The sequence below is a fragment of the Pituophis catenifer genome, unplaced genomic scaffold (assembly GCF_029215685.1).
Source record: "Pituophis catenifer annectens isolate HBS135680 unplaced genomic scaffold, rPitCat1.0.hap2 SCAF_6, whole genome shotgun sequence".
Classification (NCBI taxonomy): domain Eukaryota; kingdom Metazoa; phylum Chordata; class Lepidosauria; order Squamata; family Colubridae; genus Pituophis; species Pituophis catenifer.
In genome coordinates this window covers 49,030,019-49,052,965 of record NW_027256886.1, presented here as the reverse complement: position 1 = coordinate 49,052,965, position 22,947 = coordinate 49,030,019, and the positions used below count along the sequence as shown (strand labels likewise).

The 22,947-nt window shown below is 34.3% G+C and overlaps 1 protein-coding gene across 5 annotated transcripts in view; it reads right to left on the bottom strand.

The window, feature by feature from the left end:
• Nucleotides 1–311: 311 nt before the first annotated feature.
• The window catches only part of SHOC2 (SHOC2 leucine rich repeat scaffold protein), a 77,119-nt gene continuing 54,483 nt past the window's right edge, over nt 312–22,947 (bottom strand). For 3 of the 5 annotated variants that reach the window (XM_070945031.1, XM_070945033.1, XM_070945032.1), the window contains exons 4-10: nt 13,869–13,999; nt 10,618–10,806; nt 9,768–9,890; nt 8,312–8,449; nt 7,126–7,243; nt 5,777–5,923; nt 312–1,063 (exon numbers count right to left, since the gene is read on the bottom strand). In XM_070945031.1, coding sequence (XP_070801132.1) covers nt 957–1,063; nt 5,777–5,923; nt 7,126–7,243; nt 8,312–8,449; nt 9,768–9,890; nt 10,618–10,806; nt 13,869–13,999 — 953 coding nt within the window. In that variant the 3' untranslated portion in view covers nt 312–956. Of the gene's footprint in view, nt 1,064–3,511; nt 5,924–7,125; nt 7,244–8,311; nt 8,450–9,767; nt 9,891–10,617; nt 10,807–13,868; nt 14,000–22,947 lie in introns of those variants that run through there. The other 2 variants (XM_070945034.1, XM_070945035.1) reach the window with 2 other exon arrangements.

Here is a 22,947-nt window from a genome sequence, read left to right as displayed (position 1 = left end):
CCATGCTTTCAATCCACCAGCATATTTTGTGTGGAGGGGAGAGGGAGAGAAAACAGGAAGTAAAGGTTTTAAACCAAGAGTTCCTTTATAAAAGTTCAGCTTTTTATCTCTCGTGCTTATTTCAGACAAGAAGAAAAGATTTGCAGGTTACAAAGAATTCTGAAAAAATGATTCTAAACTGCAAAGTATCAACTGCAATGTTGCAGTTTTTAGACAAAATTAGACTTGTTAGGTAGAAAATGTCCAAAAGACTCAGCAGTGGCTTCTTTACAAACATACTATTTATAATGAATACATTGATACAGAATGAATTATAAAGAAAAGCAAGTCAATATTTTATAGACGTAACAATCAACATTACAATAATTCAGAAAGTACATTTGTGTCGGCTGTTTTAACACGCTTTTATTATCAATTCACAAATTATTGTGGACTCATAGAATCAGGCAGAATTATGTATTATTCTGCTTAAGACTGCAACACTGAAATAATAAACAGAATTTTCAGATCTTTACTGAATAAAAAAAGCCATCAGATTTTTCTTGCAGATATTATCATTGTCAATTGTTCTACATGTGCCTTTTAATGTTGGTATATTGTGCAAATTACTGCCAAGTGTATACCTAATTAAAAGCAAGTTCTGACATGCTGATTAAAGATACAAAGTTAGTGCAATATTGGCTTTATAAATTTCTTTTGCATTCAGAATTTTGAATAATCAGAAAAAAGTCCCATGTCCCCTGTCCCCCGATATGTGAAGAATATAAAACCATTCCAAGATTCAGTTTCAAAAATTGCCCAAGTGAAACATTCCATTTTAAATTTTGCTTGTCTTGATTGCAAGTAGTTCTCTCTTCTTAGAAATGTCTGGCAAACTATTTTAGGGTGCAAAATTCTCTTCCAAACCCAGTTTTTCTGCTGATGGCTGTCCTCCAGAATTAGGGGAGAGTGATTCATTACCTTGAAGATCTCACCTCATAGTCAAAATGCCCTGAGATTGAGATGCACTCCAGAAGAGCAATGGGAGTTCCGGTGGAGATTGGCCACAGCATTGGAGAAAATCCTGTTTTTCCAACAAAAATTCATTCATAATCATACAGTATCAGATTTGCAAAGATAAATTTTAAGAACTTCAAATTATTAACCAGATGTTTAAATAGCGATCAAGGAAGTTTAGGAAAACCTTTTAAGACAATGACACTGTTTAATTCTTTTTCTTTAACTTGTTCCTGAATGTAGCCTATTAGTTTCTATTAAAATTCTAAGTATGATCTACAACAAAGACATATAAACTCATTTTGAAAAGACAAATAGTTCCAATTAATATTTCTATGTTCCAATTTATTCCTAGGTAGTAGGACTGAATTTTATATTTCTCAAAGTATCATGAAGAAAATAACCATGTTTATAATTGTAATAGGCTACTGCAATAGCCTGAAATTGACTTTCTGTTCTATTTGCTATTAAAATCCTATTAGCTACTATAGCACCCCAACTTAAGACTCACCCAACAAAGTACTGTATATGATATTGACAACTATGCAATTACATGCAATTAGGGGAGACTTCTTTTTGTTCCATAGGTATGGAAAGGTGTGGAACCTTTTTTTAATCTAAGAGCTGTACTTGACCTTTGAACAACATGTGGAAGACATTACTCCAAAATTGAAGCCAAAACAAAACTTAGATTTAATATATTTAAATATTTTTGATATGATCATTTCCCATATATTTAATAACCTCCTTCTGCAATATTAAAATTTGATAGCAACTGTTGAAACAGTTTGGATTTTTCCAGATATATTAAGAAATTTACTTAGACATTCTGAATAAATGTATGGCAGAATTCATAAATATTAAGCCATAATTTATTTGGATTAGGGGTTGTTGAGCAGAGACAAAAGACAGTCTCTATTTTATGAGTCCAGTTGGTTTCTTTTTGCCGACTTCTTTCCAATAACTGGAAAAATGGGTAAACCACAAAAACAAAGGCAAGCCATAGGACGTGTGAGCTTTAAACTCAAGTTCAATTTCGAACTGTATTTTGTGGAAAAAGACAGTTACTGTTTCTTAATTGAGATGGATTTACTAAACCAAAAATTAAATCCAGATATAAAGCTTATTATTATATACAAAGCTTATTAAACAAGTTGAACAAATCTTCATTATTGGAAGATATGTATTGTCTGCTATCAGAAACTATCAGAGGCTTGGTTGGATACATCCTAATGTTTTACCAAAAGGTGGATGAGTATTATTACAAAATCTACAGGTAGTCCCTGCTTAATGACTATTCATTTAATGACTGTTCAGAGTTACAAGGGAAAAAGGGATTGATGACTAGTTGTCACACTTATGACCATTTGCAGAATCTCTGAGTTATATGATCATGATTCAGGTGCTTAGCAATTGTCACACATTTACCACAATCACAGCATCCTGCAATCATGTGATCACCATTTGTGAGCCTTCTATCTGGTTTATGACAACCAAAATCAATGGGATAGCTGGATGGAGCTTCTAAGTTATGGCCATATCATGTCTTGCTTAATGAATACAGGTAATTTGCTTAACAACTGCAGCAAAAAGATCAGAAAATTGGGTGCAGTCGTGTGATGCTTCAATTAACAACCGCACTGCTTAACAATACATTTTCAAGTCCCTATTGTGGTTGTAAATTGAGGAGTACCTGTATAGTAAACGGGAAAGTAAAATTCTCTACAGATACAGCCTTAAATGTTTCAGTAAAAAATCAAATAATAATAGAACTTCCGTTCAAATTTGATGGCACCAATACAAGAACCTACTTTTCAGGAATCATAAATTCAAGTTTCTAAGCAGGAATTGGGAGTATTATGATTTCTGTTCCAACCATCAGAATATATTTCACAATATAATCTAATATATGATTTATATTAATAAATCATACTATGCTGAAGCAGGTTTCACTGCTTTTTTAAGCTGTTTTCAGTCTCTTTTTTTAAAAAAAATCAGTGAATAAGTAAAAAGAATTTCTAACATGCAAGTGATTTTTTAAAGAAAAATAGTAATCATTTCAACACGAACAATTACATCAATATATTTACAGATTAAACTATACATTTAATCTGCCACAATTCCACTAAGTGGTAGGTGAATCCTGCCTACTATGAGTGTACTATCCTACTTTTAACTCTGTAGAAATTTACTGAAATATTTTCAATCTTTCCTAGAACAATTTTAACACATGGCTAAACTCTGACTTTAAGAAGTAAAAGAAACAATTCATTGGAAGAATATTATTTCCACCTAAAATAAAAGTGCGTGTGGACAACGTATTAAATATACACATACTAAATAAAATGGAACAAGTTTACAGCTTCAGCAAAAAGTAGATTTTAATCTTTTAACCACCACTATAAGCATCTTTGTATTTTAACACTTCAGTATTCAGACAGATTGCTTGTAGTCAGCTGCAACTATACATCATTATCAACAAGTATCTAGGTTAATTAGATATTCATATATTTACTTTAAAGTAAGTGGTGGAAAATCGATGGTATGAATTCTGCTATACTGGTTAATAGAACTGATGAGATTGGATTCCTTTCTCCACATTAGTTTCCTGTTGACCTATGGTCTGAGTTTCTCCACGGAGTTTCCCAATATCTGAGAGACAAAGAGGGACACTCTTACGAAAGACACTGTTATCAATTATCTTTTTTTTCTTAAGCAAACAATTCCAAAGGCTGGTCAAATTCAGCAATTCCCTTGATGAGATCCTTTTAAGCCTGCTTCTATCTGTCCAATTAGATGTGTGTTCAGTCTGGTTCCAACCCAATAATATTTTGCAAATCCACTGACATCTAAAATAGCCCTTTAAGGATTTATATCTGTACCTGCCTTTCTTAAAGGAATACTTCCTTGCCAGAGATAAAATTAATGAATGCTAAAATTCATGTCACAGATGAAGGCAGTAAGTTATGCTGACTCAGTCTGAAGAAACATCCACAACCACTAAAATCAATGGCTCTTACAAAACAATCTTGAGAAATATTTACTCAGAGCTTATTAGTGTTTATGAATGAAACCTTCAGTGAATTGTGTTGATTTCAACAGGATTGTGCCTATCAAATAGACATTAATATCAAAATTAAAAATACAATTTTTTTTCCATAGATGAAAAAATTATCTTGACATCTATGATATATAATTTAAAGAACACCCTCTTTTTAATTCTAGTATCCCTTAAGCAAACCCATCATAATCAATTGACACTGAAACAAATTTATCTCAAATGTAATTGCTATGTGAGCATCCAATTCGAAATGGCAGTAGCAATCAAGTGCAGGAGCAAAAATCACTGCAGCATCATTAGCCCTTTGTACAGCCCTGAAAAAGACAATAAACCGCATGTTTTCTATTCAATCACTTAATGTTTTTCTATTGAGCAATCACATTCTAAATACAAATGAAAAAATGTCTTTTTTTTTCCAAACAGACCAGTCTTTAATACTGAGATTGATAGGATGAGGTTAAAAGAATAAATCATGGTACTGAACTGATTATTTTGAAGCAAGTGTCCCATCTTTACAGGGAAAAGTGCATTTAGTTCAGCAGCAAAACAGCACAGCATGAAGATATTGTGCTTTGACGCAGACACTCCATAATAATGGGAGGATGTACAAGGCAAGGCAAGATATAAAACCAGAGTTAACATTGTCAACCGACCATAAATTTTACGTATACTGCAGGGTTTCAAAAAAGACACATTCATTAATTGCACAAAGACCAGGAAAAACCCTTACAATTATCTGTTGCATTTCAGGTCCATCATTGACGCAATACTAAATCTTAACAGAACATGATACTTTTCTACAAATTTGTCACTTCTTTAAGTGAAAAATGTTGCTTATGCTAAATGAGGCAACTATAAAATAATTGCTTCTTCAGTATGATATGCTTATAACTGATGAATTCAAAGGAACTCAAGCTTCTGTTGGACTTATTTTTTTTCACTAACTAGTTGCTTATATTTTTGCAATAATACGAATCAGTCAATAAAAAGCCCTCAGCAGAATAATACAACTTCTAGATTCAATAAAACAGAGTAAATCCCACCCCACCCCCAATCCAGTGACATACCCTGACTGTAAACATACAAGACCATTTGTTTAAAACTTAAAATAAGTTAAAGGACTTTCCAGAATAAAGGAAAATACAAATAATTCCAATTTTTTTTTGTCACAAAATGTGATCTACAAGGAATGACAAAATAATTTGTGTGACTAAATTGCTTTTTATCCAACAGGAAAAGGCTTGGTTTAAAAATATTTTCCCTTAAATTGATCAGCAGTTAATTGACATTGTTTTCAGTGAACTGGTACCCCAAATTATCCAGATAACCATCAAATTCACTAAAGAAAACTTTAACAAGCATTTATAATGGGAAAAAAAATCTAAATGGCTATGTTTCCTTTATGAGCAGGAATACATACGTGTGGTCTGAAATTTGCCTGTTTTATATTATTTATGTTTTATAATATAATATACAATCTATATATTATATTATATATACACACATACACAATACTAACAGTGCAGTTTGCATTTAGTAGAGTGTATGGGACAATCCATCTTTTATCCACACTGGGCATCATGTAGCCTAGATACTATATACATAATGACACCACAAAAGCCATTTATATTTTGTACATCATCGGGGAAGATATCAGTCAGACCATGGCTCGATATGGTCCTTGCATTTTGAGAAACTGGATGATAAAGGAAGGTCCACCTGCAACAATCTGAGCTGGAAGGGTACTGAGCGGACAGTTCTCAATGCTCATTATAGATAGTTTGCTGCAAAGAGCCAGTTCAAAAGGAAGGCTGTTTAGATGTGGGTTGTCATTTAGATACAGTTCTTCCAGATTTTCCAGTGTACCTGCAAAATAATGAGCATTTTTGAAACCAAATATATTAGTCATAAAATAACAATAAGTGATTTAGAAATTACTACTGGCTAACTTGTTCTTCTGTCCGTTACCTAGAATAGCAAACATATCATCCTTTGCATCTAAACAGGTTCACTGAATTCAAAGCACATTTCTAAGTTTGCAGTAACAGCAGTTTTTAGTGCTGGCATGAAAATAAAAATTAATATGAATTTAGAAGGGATAAAGCCAATGGCGTGCTAGAGCTGGCTTATACTGGCTCATGAGAGCAGATTGTTAAATTTTGGGGAATTTGCAAAACTTGACAGCAGACGTGAGCTATAACATCTAGTGTGCCGATCAGTTGTTTCACAGTTAGTGGCACAGCGCAACAATACCAATGAACCTGGCAAAGTTGGTTTTTAAACATTTACCAGCATACTACTGGATAAAAACCCTTATTACCTTTCTTCAACAACCTAAGCCTGCTTTCAGCTAGTAAAGTATCTTTCCTTACTGACATCCCAACTCCAAAACCTTATTTTAAGAGACCACATTAACACAAATGACAAAAATTTTCAAACAGACTTGCAAATTCTAACTTACATTTTCAAAACATTGTAATGAATCAAAATCATGTGTGTGTTTGAGAAACTTGAATATATTATGCTGTGCTAAATGTCAGAACTGATATTAAATAGATCTTAAATATCATGATTATTTCCCATTCTGTGTGGGAAGCTCAAATTTTTTTCAAGGACTCTGTTAATTGATAATACATAATGAGGATAAGAGGTTGGGCAATATTGATGGGGGGTTTTCCTGAAGACTACAACAAATTATGCAAGTTAGTAGCAAAACTAGTCATATGCAAAGTGAAAAAAACAGCTTGGCAGGCATGGTAGAATTTTAAAATACTACCTTTGTGGTTCTTACATTCCCAAGATTGAACTTATGAGCGGAAAATATCTTAAATATAACAAATACTGCCAGATGCTGACTTACCTTGAATATCTCATTGGTACATTTCAGCAATATTTCCCAACCTCAGCAACTGTGGATTTCAACTCAGGATTCCCTAACCATTGCCCAGTGTTGACTGGGGAATTCTGACAGTTGAAGTCCACAAAGCTTAAAGTTGTTGAGGTTGAGAAACACCATATCAGAAATACCTTATCAATACCAGCCCATGAATTTATGGATCATATCTTACCTATTTCCTCAGGAAGTTGTGTAAGAAAGTTTTCTCCCAGCCCAAGATGTGTCAGATTGATAAGGTGACCAATTCCTCTAGGAAGAGTGCTCAATTGATTATTTGTTAGGATCAGTCTCTGTTTAAGGAATATATAATGTAATCATAAAATTAATATTTTCCACTAAAGAATTAACAAAAGCAGGTATCTTTTTATCATTAGAACAAAAGCCTTTTTCTCCAACTGTCAACAAATAATGGCTAGATTTGGGACTGCATTACTCCAAAATATTATTGAATATGACATACGAACCAGAACTGTCAAATGTTCTGTAAAGTAATCTTTCTCATTTTTTATTTATTACTTTATTTATTACTCAGTATAAATTTTCACTTTTTCAACTCTAGGGCACTCAAAGCAGCTAAGTTTACAAAAGCACTAAACATGAAAGTAACAAAAATTAGAAAACCTGCTAAAAGTTCTGATTGAAGAGAAGGGCTTTACCTTCTTTCTTAAAGCTGAAAAGGCTAGGATTACATTTTATGCAATTCAAATTTTAAAATTATTTTTTACATGTATACAGTAAATTCTATAGCTAGGGAGCAATTGAGCATCTTTCTTAATTTCTCTTCCTTATGTGTCAGTAGGCATTCCCACATAACACAACAGAGTGCTCAGCATCCAAATGGCAACTAATTTATACATGACAGTTTTAAAAAAAATGACATGAAATCCAGTATGGTATAGTGGCCGAAGACACCAGGCTAAAAAAAATTGACAATCAATCAATCAATCAATCAATAAAAAAGGCAGGAAGACATTAATAAAAGGTAGTCGTTCCCAGCTCTAGGGGGCAGTGCTCATCTCTGTTTCAAAACCAGAGCCAGCGCTGCCCAAAGACGTCTCCATGGTCATATGGCTAGCATGACTAAATACCAAAGGCGCATGGAACGCTATTACCTTCACACCAAAGGTGGTCTCTATTTTTCTACTTGCATTTTTACGTGCTTTTAAACTGCTAGATTGGCAGAAGCTGGGACAAGTAATGGGAGCCCACCCCATTACATGGCACTAGGGATTCGAACTGCTGAACTACCGACATTTTGATCAAGCTCAGCGTTTTAGCCACTGACCCACCACATCCCTTAAGGTATTTATATACACTTTGAATTGGACAAAACATACTATACCATGTAATTATTTTACCTGTAGATCCCTAAGGTATGCTATTTCATTTGGCAACAATTCCAGCTTATTTTCCTCTAGATCCAATTCTCTCAGTTTCCTCAAATTTCCAATGCCATGTGGGAGGTTTCTTAGGAGATTATTTGACAAAACAAGAACCTAAAATAAAATTAACAGAACATTGAATGAACTGGCAGCTATACATTAAGTAATGGCAGAATTAGCTACATATTTTTTAAAAATAAAGAGAGCTAGAGACTGTTCACTATTAAACTTTAATGCCATATTGGCTCCAGAAAATATGACTTGTGAAATAAATAAATATTCTTTATTGGGCAAGAATGAAGAAAACATTTTTATGGAAACTATAAAAGTTTCCTATAAAAGGAAAGATATAAAAGATATATGGAAAAGTCTAGATTTTCACATTCCTGTCAATAGATGTTTAATTTTATAAGAATGGTTTTTCATTAATAATTTAATTACAAAAATATTTAAATTATTTTGTGCAAATAGTAAAGAATTTTTTTAATATATTCTTTTATCCTACAGAAAAAATAGAAAAAAAAGGGGCAGGGCAAAGACATGAGAAGGGAAGGCAAGTGTTTACAGATGCCAATTACAAGGAATGCTATATCTTTTATGAGTTGAATGGAAAATAAGGAGAGATTAGATAAAACGATTCCCTCCATCAACTACTTCCCATAGTCACACACTCAAGCTTGAATTCTTTCTGTTAGAATTCATATAGGAAGTCATACAACACATGCATTTTATAGTTTTACCATGAAAACACCCAATTGAATATATGGGTAGTTCTCGACTTACATCCAATTACCCAGTGACCATCTGACATTATATGGACCTCCCAGAGTTATTTAAAATATGGTTTTGATGTTTTGCCAGCTCACCCTATCCCTGTGGTCATGTGATCACATTTTAGACCATGGTCACATTACCACAATTTTTTTTTGCAGCAAACTGACACTTACTTTCAGTTTCCAGCAAAAAAAAAAACAAAAACAACAACAACAACAAACCATTGAGTGGGTACAATGAATTTGCTTAATGAACACTGTGATCATTGAATAACCACAACAAAAAATGTCATAAAATTAAGCTTAATGACCACCATGATTTACAAACATAATTCTGGATTCAATTACAATCATAAATTGAGGACCACCTGTATATCACTATATATTCACCATATAGGAAAATAAAAACTTGCAGTTTAAGATAATATAATAGCTATATCTTTTCTGTCCTCATATAAAACTAAGTTATAATGTGCACAGCATAATTACTCTGATGTGAGACAAAACTGGTATAAAGTTTGTTTAAATAATCTTTCCAAAATTAGATTGCTTCAGAGTATATTTGCTAGTTTAATGATCAATTATCAATAAATACATCAAGATTGGTCATGTTTCTTAGAATTTGTTTAGCTGATCTTCTATAATCTACTTTTTACCACCTCAAGAGAAACAAGTCCAGATACATCCTCAGGAATTTTGTTGAGCTGATTTGTAGCTAAATTGAGTTCTACCATACTGGTCCATGTCCCGAAATCCAGGGGAAGTGATGTCAGCTGATTGTCCTGCAATTTAACATAACATAATAAATAAAGTTTTGGGTTTGTTTGTTTTTTTAAATTAAGGATAATAAATTGTAAATGATATTCAGTTAAAACAGATAAAGAACATAAATGTCACTATTTTCTCACAAAGAAATAATCATTACAAGGGCTTGGGGTTGTTTTTTAAAGAAACATTCACAATGCAATTTAGTCAAGGACAGGACGCATTCTACATCTTCAAAAGAGAAGGCCTGAGTAGTATCAATGTTAATTGAATGTCCTAATGATTCTGAGAAAAGAACCAGTTTAGTATAACTGTAGTCTTATCACTCATATAACTGCAAGTTGTCTATGTTAGCTTTTCTATTTTAAACCATTAACAATTTAAATTAAATATGTGCTACAACAATGTTTAGCTAGATTTAACTAAGAAATAATCTAAATATCACTTTAATGTTTAATTTATTTGTTTTAGTTTTAACCAACAGACATTTTCCAAAAGGGCAGTCTAAGCTTTGTACTTTTATGGAAAATACTTCTCTATGTTTGCAACTTCCTAATTTCAACATCATTTATCACTATGTAAGAAAGCCTTTATACTGTTGATACTAGTTTTACAAACAATCCTAGTAAAGTTATCCTACAATATCAGGTATCCATAGTATCTGCCACAATTTTCTTTGGCTGCACTTTCATACGATATTTTACTTTACAGTAGAAAATTCATATTCCTGAAACAAAGCCTCACCTTCATGTTCAGCTTACTTAATACTTTTGCTCTAGAAAAAATTCCAAAAGGAATTTTGTTAATGCGGTTATGTTCCATATTGAGAGCGTAGATAGTAGAGAACTGTGAAGGGCCACCCACAGGGTAAGATTGAAAACAGTTTCTTGCCAGAGTTAGACTAGTCAGATTCACAAGACTGGATAAGAGACCCTGCAAGAGCAAAGTGAACAAATCAAATTATATACTTTATGTATTCTAATCTCTTTGTACTTGAATAGATATTTTTCTATGCGCAGCCTAGATAACATAGTCTGTTCAAAAAGAAATGTCTTTAAGAGTGATGCTTTCTGCTTTTGGTAATATTTTTAATAGCTGTAATGTTCGCATTTCTGACAAGTCATACCATATGTTAGCCATATGTTAAGTATTTAAAAAGACAGCTCAATCTCTGAGAGAGTTTAGCCCCTTGCAGACAGGTAAAGTTTTATAAAACAAAAATTAAGTCATTCTCCAGAAAAAAATTAAGTTTCATGTCCCATATAAAAAAGGAAGAGGTGACAGACAAACTTGCCACTCTTTCGAATTGCCATATTGTCACGGGATTCTTGTTACAATTCTATGAAAACTGACGCTATTAGGGAAGATTTAAATCTTTATCCAAGGAAAACATATTATCTTTGCTTGAATTTTAAAATGTATAACTATAAAGGATGCAGAGATATTACGCATATGAAACACTAATCATTTATTTACAGTATGTCATTTTTAAGGAGAAAATATTATTCAGTCTAAATGCAGGGTAGGATATCCAGCCATTCATTCCAAAACTACAGTGAAAACTTTGAATAGCTGACTTTTCAGATGATCTTGAATGTTTCCCAAAACTAGCTCAAAGCTATACATTTTGAAATGCACCAGCATTTTAAGAATTAAAAGTTGAATGTATTATTGTTAAAAGTATCCCAATATAAACAATTTATTAATAGAATTGGACAACCACTTTTTCCAGCTAATATTTTAAGACATGTTTACTCAGCGGGCATTTTATCATTAAAAACTTAGTGTGTTTTGCAATTCTGCAGTTTTCTTTAGAAATGCATTTTCTTTCTTCTGCAGCCAAAGTGATATGTTTAATGGATTACACTACTTCTCTAATAAGTGGCTCTTTTCAGGAACAGTTATAAATTATATACAAATCAGCACTTAAAAATGCAAAATTCTATTTGTTAAGGGTGTTTTAGACTGGGAGCCCATTTATAAAGCAATCTGATTTCCAGTCACTTTCTTTTGTATGTTTAATTACATACACTTAAGTAACTTCTATAATGTTCTTGGGACAGGAGATTAATTACTAAGCAACTTTTTCCTATTAGCAAAGTCTACAAGCAATATTTACTCATTCCCAATCAGTTTTAGTATTAATAATTTATATGACATTTGATGGATTTCAGTGCCTTATTTCTAGATCATTTCTTATTCAATGCCAATTCCAATCATTTATATCAACATTATATCACTTTGAACTGAAATATTAATCCATATTTATTTGCATTATACAGATGTGTAAGTAACTTTACAATCGTCACGTCAGATTTCTTCTTCCAGATTATTTTTTGTGGACATTGAATGCAAATAAGTAAATTCACATACTGTATTTGTACTTTCTGATTCTATGCCCATAAACTGAACAACTACTAGTTCTACTCAAAGAATCATGTTTGTAACTAAGAAACAGAAAATTATACCTAGGGTCAAGAACACGGAGCTCCTAATGCATTTGCAGAATAACCTATATATATATATATATATATATATATATATATATATATATATATATATATATATATATATATATATATATATATATATATATATATTCTCATCTGGACTATTGTTAACGCTGTCTACATGGGGCTCCCCTTGGGGTACACCCAGAGGCTCCAACTGGTGCAGAATGTGGCCGCGCGGGGGATTATGGGAGCAACGGGGCGCTCCCATGTGACTCCTCTCCTGCGCGAGCTGCATTGGCTTCCGGTGGACTTTGGGTGCGCTTCAAGGTGATGGTGATCACCTTTAAAGCGCTCCATGGCTTAGGGCCAGGGTACTTATGGGACCGCCTTCTGCCACCAATTGCCTCCCACCGGCCAGTTTGCTCCCACAGAGAGGGCCTCCTCAGGGCGCCGTCGGCCAGACAATGTCGGCTGGCGACCCCCAGGAGGAGAGCCTTCTCTGTGGTGGCACCTACCCTTTGGAACAATCTACCCCCAGAGATACAAGTGATCTCCGACCTCCGGACTTTTCGTCGGGCCCTAAAAACCTATTTTTTTCAGTTAGCCGGACTGTCCTGATTTTATGGTTGGTTTTAAAATTTGATATGGATTTTAATTGATAAGTTTTAAATTACGGGCCAAATTTATTTAATTATTTTAAATCTATTTTTAACTTTTATGTATAAATGTTTTTTATCTTGGCTGTTCACCGCCCTGAGTCCGAAAGAGAGAAGGGCGGTATAGAAGTTTGAAAAATAAATAAAAAAATTATATATATATATATATATATATATATATATATATATATATATATATATATATATATATATATATATAATTTTTTTTATTTACATATTTTATTTTAAAATTTAATATGAGAAGAGCTTTGAAGTGAAGATGATGGGGGACATCTCCAATATCCAGAATAAAGCTGTAACATTTGTAATAATAATATTACGAATACTAATTTGGAATAATAATATTCCAAATCTTGGTTTATAATTTGGAAGCATTTGCTGAATATTTTGGTTTATTTTAACAAGCATTTAATATTGCCTATTTTAATGTTTTTAATGCATTTGTAGATTGTCAAGAAATCTGCATGAAATTGAGGTCAACTCATGAAGAGGATTATAATGGCTACTAAATTTGAAAATTTTTGTAAATTTGATTTAGCTTCATTTAGAAACTACCTATCTTCCTAACAGAGAAATCTTAAGCAGTATAAATCTTTAGATCTCAATCATTCAGTCTGTCTTTTGGCAATGTTAAATAAATCAAAAGCTTCTTTCTTTTTCTGGCACACTCCTGTTTAATTTTCAAGATTAAACTAACATAATGAAGCCAGAATAGAATCAAGTGGTTTCTACATTTAATAAAATAAGCAAATTCTGTCTTTTGCTTAGTATTATAAAATTTATGATGAAGAAATTTTTATTTTACTTTACTCAAATTGAATAATTTATTTTTATTACAGGAACTCCTACTTCTCAAGTGTCTTACCTCTGGCAAAGTAGAAATAATGTTATTTTCCAAATTTAACTCATCAAGTTTACTGCACTGTGCTAGAGTCCTGGGTATTGCTGAGAGACGATTATATCTCAAACCAAGGCTTTTCAAAGTAGATAGATTTCCTGAAAAAGAAACAAAATGTTTAAGAATCTTATGTTTAGAAACTCCTACTAGCTGTATTTATTCTTGGGAAAGGGTAAGTCCCTCTTTCTCTTTTATTACTGTTTATTGAAAAAGGCATACACTTTTCACACATATAAGCATTAGGATAATTTTCCAACGTATAAATACAATTCTAACAAATTCATCAGTATTTCAACAATATTCCATTAGTCAAGATAATTTTCCACCACTGTGCTTTGCTTTCATTTCTGGCTTCCCAGCAATACTTTAAATGCCTACTTCTAAATGCTTTGTTTCTTTTTAATCATTACTGGCTGTCATCACCACAATACTTTAGAGCAATTTACACATTTTAAGATTACAAGAAAAGTATTTCCTTATGAGAGGAGGGGCAACATTAATAGCTTTCAAAAGCAGGGAAACAAAAAAGCTTGCAAGTGAACGTCATGCCAAAAGCTAATTAATGAAAGATCTTCCGTTGTCTCCTGAAATTTTTTGCAGACACAGAAAATTGCTTCTGAGTGTATAGATATTATTTAGTGCAATAATGAGTACTGGGGAAACACTCTCAAGGTAAACTATTTTATGTACAAAAACCTTAGTTTCACTCATGTGATTCAGGTAATTAAAAACTCAAGATATTAATCAGTTTTAAAAAGTACCAATGCCAAGACACACTACCTAAAAAAACTGTAAATTCTGGAAGCACAGCTAAAAGTAAGAGAAAAAAATTAGACCTGCCAGCTCATAGCACAACTCTTAACTTTAAAATGTGTCTGCAGATAAAAGCTGCACTAAAGCACAGATCTTTCATTCGAGGTACTTTAAGAATTAGAAAACAGAATACGTATCGGTAAATTTCTCCCCTCCTCCCCCACACACAAAAAGGGGGGGGGGGGTTGGAGAAAGGAAAAGCAAAGGAAAAACACACCCAGAATCTTAGCAAAAAGATGTTCATGACACATTAGACAGACCTTGCCTATTTTGACTATTGGTAGACAATTAGATTGTCTACCAAGATTACAGATAAAAGTCTAGTACTACAAATGAACTAAACCACATATATATGTAAACAATGGAACTTCATTTTAACAGACAAATGGGAAGGAATGGTTTGTTGTTCATAAATGTGCACTAAGTATATTATTGCAGCAACTTACATCTGTTAAATACAATATTCAAATGGGGTCCTTTTAATTATTTGCATAATGAAATAATTACCCAAATGCTATAACCTGGTCCATTGCATGAGAAGGTCTGCTAAATAAACATTTTGTTGTATTGTTTATGCCTGAACTAACTTATCTTACCCTTTCTGTTAACAGAATGCTGCACAGAGTAAATTAAAATTAAAAATTAAAGCTAGTATAGAAGGTTTTCCTTATTTTACTAACTCTGAATGATTCAATTCACCAAATAATGATGGCAACAGTGATCAATATTTATGGGCCCATAAATATATGGAAAACTTATTTAGAATGTAAGAGAAGCAAATGCTAAAATGAATGAATTCATGCATGCGTGATTGATTGATTGATTGAATGAATTGAATTAATCTGTATTGAAAGAAATGCAGTTATGTCTTAGCTTGAGAATTTTAAAAAAGGATATAACCAACAATGTTCAGATCTAGTGGACAGATCTAGTGGACTGATGAAAAAATTCATAGGAAAATACAAGAGTGATATTAATTTCTGAATGAAGGATAGATTCAGACATAGAAAAGTGAAAGAAATGAGTGAAAAAGAACAGACACGAGAATAGGTAACTCCATGTAAAAAAACAACTGTTGCAAAAGTATGATGAAAGACATTCTATGCTATGTATACAGAAAAAAAGATAACTGCAAAGAATGTAGTCAAAGAACAAGGAATGATTTTAAAAGACGCAACAATACTGAGAAAGTTTGATGGGAGTTTTAAAAGTTTCAGAAATGGAGGAAAACAGCCAAATGAGAAGGCACCAATAGAATGAATGGAATGACAAATAAAAATTATGAGATGACTTAGGGTTAACTGATAGGAAAGAGGAATTGGAAAGAGTATTGTAAAGGTTTGCATAAAAGGATGATTTGCAGAATGGAATCAAAATAAATGAAATCAAAGTTACTGTCCTTTACAAAAAGAAAGTTAGAAATGCTGCTAAACCCCTGAAAACTACTAAAGTTGCAGCTATAGATGGGCTACCTGGCAAAATGTTAAAATATAAATGTGGTTTGTTTATAGTGGTTGTGATGCTTGTTTAACATGATTGTAAAGCCTTCTCCTATGCCCGAAATGGGAAAAATATAGTTATTGTTCTCTTATTCAAAGAAAAAAATAATAACAGAATAGAAAACTTAGATGAATTAGTCTTATATAGTATATCACAGAAGTGAGTACACCCCCTCACATTTTGTAAATATTTAAGTATATCTTTTCATGTGACAACACTGAAGAAATGACACTTGACTACAATGTAAAGTAGTGAGTATACAGCTTGTATAACAGTGTAAATGTGCTATCCCCTCAAAATAACGCAACGCACAGCCATTAATGTCTAAATTGCTGGCAACAAAAGTGAGTACACCCCTAAATGATAATGTCCAAATGGGGCCCAAGTAGCTGTTTTCCCTCCTTGGTGTCATGTGATGCGTTAGTGTTATAAGGTCTCAGGTGTGAAAGGGGAGTAGGTGTGTTAAATTTGGTGTTATCGCTCTCACTCTCTCATACTGGTCACTGAAAGTTCAACATGGCACCTCATGGCAATGAACTCTCTGAGGATCTGAAAAAACGAATTGTTGCTCTACATAAAGATGGCCTAGGCTATAAGAAGATTGCCAAGACCCTGAAACTGAGCTGCAGCACGGTGGCCATACAGTGGTTTAACAGGACAGTTTCCACACAGAACAGTCCTCGCCATGGTTGACCAAAGAAGTTGAGTGCCCGTGCTCAGCGACATATCCAGAGGTTGGCTTTGGGAAATAAAACGTATGAGTGCTGCCAGCATTGCTGCAGAGGTTGAAGTGGTGGGGGGATCAGCCTGTCAGTGCTCAGACCATACGCCGCATGCTGCATCAAATTGGTCTGCAGGGCTGTCGTCCCAGAAGGGTCATTGGTTTTATCTGATATGCTCCTTCTCATTGGGTGGAGATAGCATCCAGGAATGGGGTGACCTTGTCTGCTTAGCTGATTGTCTGATAGCAAAAGTTTACAGTCCTGACATGACAATCCTGGGATTAGCTGTGTGGAAGAGGAACCTGACAGCCGAGAAGACCACTTCCAGCGGCTTGAGGTGAAGCCCTCGCCGCTGAGGTGACCCCAGTGACTCAACCAGATGTTCGGGAGTCAGCTGGGTTAAACACTCATGAAGATTGAAGAAAGTGATGAAGAAAGGATCCAGGAATGTTCCAGTCCAAAGGTTTGGAGAAAAGCCTTGACACCTCTGTCCTAGCTGAAGGACTGAGTCAAAAGCTGGGGAGCCCTAGCAACAGAGGCATGTCCTAACAGGTCTGACAGACTCAATCCAATCAGCTAACCAGACGAGGTCAACCCATTCCTGGATGCTATCTCCACTACTATGGAGAAGGAAGCCTCTTTTAAAGATAACACACAAGAAAGCCTACAAACGGTTTGCTGCAGACAAGCAGACTTAAGACATGGATTCCTGGAACTATGTCCTGTGGTCCGATGAGACCAAAATAAACTTATTGGGTTCAGATGGTGTCAAGCGTGTATGGCTGCAATCAGGTGAGGAGTACAAAGACAAGTATGCCTTGCCTACAGTCAAGCACGGTGGTGGGAATGTCATGGTCTGGGGCTGTATGAGTGCTGCTGGCACTGGGGAGTTACAGTTCATTGAGGGAACCATGAATGCCTACATGTACTATGACATACTGAAGCAGAGCATGATCCCCTTCCTTCGGAGACTGGGCCACAAGGCAGTATTCCAACATGATAACGACCCCAAACACAATTCCAAAACAACCACTACCTTGCTAAAGAAGCTGAGGGTAAAGGTGATGGACTGGCAAGCATGTCTCCAGACATAAACCCTATTGAGCATCTGTGGGGCATCCTGAAATGGAAGGTGGAGGTGCGCAAGGTCTCTAACATCCACCAGCTCCATGACGTCGTCATGGAGAAGTGGAAGAGGACTCCAGTGGCAACCTGTGAAGCTCTGGTGAATTCTATGCCCAAGAAGATTAAGGAAGTACTGGAAAATAATGGTGGCCACACAAAATATGGACACTTTGGGCCCCATTTGGATATTATCACTTAGGGATGTACTCACTTTTGTTGCCAGCAGTTGAGACATTAATGGCTGTGTGTTGCGTTACTTTTAGGGGACAGCACATTTACACCGTTATACAAGCTGTATACCCACTACCTTATATTGTAGCCAAGTGTCATTTCTTCAGTGTTGTCACATGAAAAGATATACTTAAATATTTACAAAATGTGAAGGGAAGTACTGACTTCTGTGACATACTGTAGAGTATGTGCTAAGGTATTTGGTAGAAGTCTCCAAAAATCTATGGGACCTAACAACAAGCAATAATTTGGAAAATTCATTGAAACCTTATTCTATGGAGGAGATACGCTGATCAGATTTTTGTAGTCACTACTATTTGTGACAAATGTATGAATGTGAGAAAGAAAAATGTTTGAAAGAGAAATATAGTATAGTTGAAAGTATATATTTGAAAGTTAGATATAAATGGTGAACAATGAGAGCAACTAGAAGGCTTAGTTATTGGACATCTTCAAGAACATCTACTCCAAATAGTATATTCCTGTTCAAAATGAGCCAATGGACAGTCATTCTGTGAGGCCCCATTCTTCAGAAGATATATCTAAGGAACCTTCTCGGTTATGTTTTTTGTGTTTTTATTTTATTTTATTTTTATGATTTCATTCAGATTGCATTTTTAGTGTGTTTTATTATAAACCAACCAGAGAGCATCAGTTTTTAGGCTGTTTTTTTAACAAAAATAATACATTAAGTAAAATCACTCTCTGAGTTGGACATTCCTCACTTTCCTAGAAGCATATGCTTTTCTGCTCATGAAAACTAATCTTTCTTTCACTAAAGTTTTAACATAATTACAAATAAGCCATCACCAAGGAGAGTTATCTACTTCAAAGAAAAGAGACATGTGAAAGAAACATACATTTTTAAAAATACAAGTAACAATACAATTTCAAAATCATTTACATAAAATATCAAGTAATTTTATTACCATTACCATATTAACTTTATCAACTATTATCATATTTGTAATACATGAGTATGAATACCGGATCTATATATTTATTATAAATACAAAAATAAATTGAATATTGTTAAGAATGAAAGGGGGGAATGATAAAGAATAAAACAGGTATGTATCTAAAACAAACAAGAAAAACAAAACACCAGAGTAATAATACTTTAAAAACTGAATAATATCACCCTAACTTATATATCCAAATCCTAACTGGGTATATCTGAATTTATCAATTCTAACCAACAAAACAATACTTCTATATTGAAAAAAGAGAGGTTGCCTAAATGACTTTTCATGCTTCTCAATGCCTTATGTTTACTACATACTATCCAGTGGTGAAATCTAAAATTTGTTACTACCGGTTCTGTGGGTGTGGCTTGGTGGTGGTGGTGGTAATGTGACTGGGTGGGCGTGGCCAACTTTTTTTTTTTACTTTTTACTTTTAAAAGCATTTTTTCTACAACCTCTTCGGCCAAAGAGATTGTTAAAAAATGCTTTTAAAAGCCTCTGCCAATCAGGCAACTCAGCTGGGATCATCAAGAGGCTTTTAAAAGCGACTTCCGGTTGGCTCCGCAGACGTTCATGGACGGTCTCCATAGACCGCCAGCCTCGCGATCTCGTAAAACCGCCCTGACAGCGCTAAACAGCGCTTTTCCTTCGGGAAAAGAAGGAGAGGAGAGCCGGAGGGGGTGGGTAGAGCTCCCAGAAAGCTCCTGGAACAAAGCCATGGGCTTGGAGGGTGAGAGCTCCCCAGTTTAGCCCTCCCAACGCTCCGGATCTTTGGCGACTCTGCCCAGGCAGAGCTAGACGTCGCGTCCAATTCTGCCAGCGAAAAGTGAGTTGGATTGATTATTAAAGAAGCAGACAGAGCGGAAGCAAGAGAGCAAGCATTTAGAAGTAACAAAGCTTAACTCCGTGTATACATTGTTGCAAACGGAACTTTCTTGAGCTGGAGGCTGGAGAAGACGCCTTTGTTATGAGCGGAGTGGAAACTGAAAGTTAGTCTGGATATTGAAAGTGGCTAACCTAGCTGAAATGGCTAAAATTTCAGCATATTTGAAGGACTATAACCAAGAAAGATATATACTGGAATGGAGAAAATGGATTGATTATATTCAAAATAAGTATCAGACTAAAAAATATCAAATAGCTTATGAGTGAATATTTAACTCTAGTAGTATTATATCCTTGAAGTATTATATTAACTATGGTGGGGTTAAGTATTTTTTTTTAAGGGGGATATGACAGTTTAAAGGATAGTTAAGCAATTTAGTTTATTGTTAATTGTTAATTGAAATACCTTGCGTTTTGCTCTGGGAAGTCGGGGGGAGGGGTGGGAAAAGGGGTGGGGAAAAATTGTTGTTTTTGTAAAACTTTTCAATAAAAAAAAAAGAGGCTTTTAAAAGCATTTTTTCTACAACCTCTTTGGCCGATCACGCTGAGCCGCGTGATCATTAGAGGTTTTTTTTTTAAAAAAAAACTTTTAAAAGCAATTTTTCGGCCAAAGAGGTTGTAGAAAAAATGCTTTTAAAAATAATTTTAAAAAAGCCTCTGATGATCGTGTGGCTCAGCTGGGCATGGGGGGGGGGCAGGGATTTTTGCTACCAGTTCTCCGAACCACCCGTCGCCATCGCTACCGGATCGGGCGATCCAGTCCGAACCGGGAGCATTTCACCTGATACTATCTGTGATAACTTCACTAAGGCTATGAAGTGGCTTATCGTTCCTTAAAATATAGCAAGCAATACAGGTAGTCCTTGATACAATTGAACCCAACATTTTGTTGTTAAGTGAGAAATTTGTTAAGTGAGTTTTGCCCCATTTTACAACCTTTCTTGCCACAGTTAGTGCAGTTGTTAAGTTAATAACCTGGTTCTTAAGTGGATCTGGCTTACTCATTGACTTTGCTTGACAGAAGATCGCAACAGATGATCACATGACTTTGGAACACCGCATAAGTATGAACCAGTTGCCAAGCGTCTGAATTTTGAATACATGATCATGGGGATGCTACAAAGGTCGTAAATGTGAAAAATGGTCATAAATCACTTTTGTCAGTGCCATTGTAACTTTGAAAAATCACTAAATGAACTGTTGTAAGTCGAGGACTACCTGTACATGTTGCTTATCTATCTTTATATACAATCATAACAATTCTTCTCATTAAATAGCATTTCAAACACAAAAAACAGCCACTTCTACTTTTACAGACTCAGCAACAATCTGTCAAGTCTGGTCTTGTTTGTCATATGATGGATACTTTGAGAATCAGAGCCTGAAGCATTCTTACTATGACTATAAATGTTTGTTGCTGAAAAAGAAATGCAAATCCTTGTCAACTGGTTTCTAAATCTCAGCATGTTGCTGAAAATATTTTTTCATATCTGTCTCAGGCTGAGGGATGTGTCCATTAGTATCTGATAGTTATTTTCTAGGAATACTCAGGCAAAGTATTATTTAAAGGGAAAATACCTGTGACCTATCTATCCTCTGTATTGTTTTAGGATTTATGATGGAGGGGAGGGAGAAACCAGAAAATCCTGATATTGGCAGGATAGTCATAACAAACAAGCTAAGCTTTTGCTGAGGACAAGGAATTGCTCATACAAAATTAAAAATTGTATTTTGCTACCTAGCATAGTATTAGTAATCCAGAAAGAGACTAGGTACTAAAATAACAATGAGGCCAAAGCAAGATTTTGCTCAAGTGGTTTAAGAGTTATCTCTTTCCTATTTGACCTGGATTTGTTCTGAAATAAAGAGCTCTTTTATCATGCTTTTTTCCTTTTTCCTTAAAGATTCAAGGTAAGTATAATTTGGAATCAAGCTCAACTCTTGATGACTGAACTACATGTTTTCTTGACATATAAGGTAACACTTTTGCTTTCAACCACTTTTGGGAAGGTTTTTCCAGGTCCTACTTCAGCCAAAAGCCCTAATTCCCAGGAACAATCTTTGAATACTAAAACTAACCCTGCACGGCTTCTGAGATCACAATTTGTATACATAGCTGCCAAAAACATCTATGTCCAGGCCAAACTTCAAACAAAAACAATGTATTGCTTTGTATTTATCAGTTTGAAAATACTGACATATAAATTCTCCATTTCTTCACCGCTGGCAAGAAATGAATCTATTCAGCAATATTTTATATAAATGTGCATATTATTGTTTCCTCAAAACAAACAAAAATACTCCATTAACCTCATGTGAAAATGAAATGAAAATATTTTAAGTACAGAAAAAATATCCAGAAACTGGAAATTGAAGTTGATAGTATTTTCCAAACCTATTTTGCAATCACTATGTCTTACTATATAATTTATAGATTTTCCTACATTAACTGTTTTTTCATCTATGAAAATTGCAATATTTTAAATGGATCTTACAATGCAAATCCATGCATGTCTACAATAATAACCAAATTTTAAATGAACTTATTGCAAATGATCAACAGGACACTTATGATCAAACTGCTCATTTACATAATAATAAGCATATATGAATTGTTAGTTTGTTTATATAAATTTTAAAGAAAAGAGCCAGTTTGGTGTAGTTAAGATATTGATTTAGAAACCAGGCAATGGTGAGTTCTTGTCTATCTGAAGGCATGGAAAGCCTTAGGCTAAGAGAAAACCGTCTCTTAGCCTAACCCTATTCAGGGTGGTTGTTGTTGTTGTTGTTGATGATGTTGTTGTA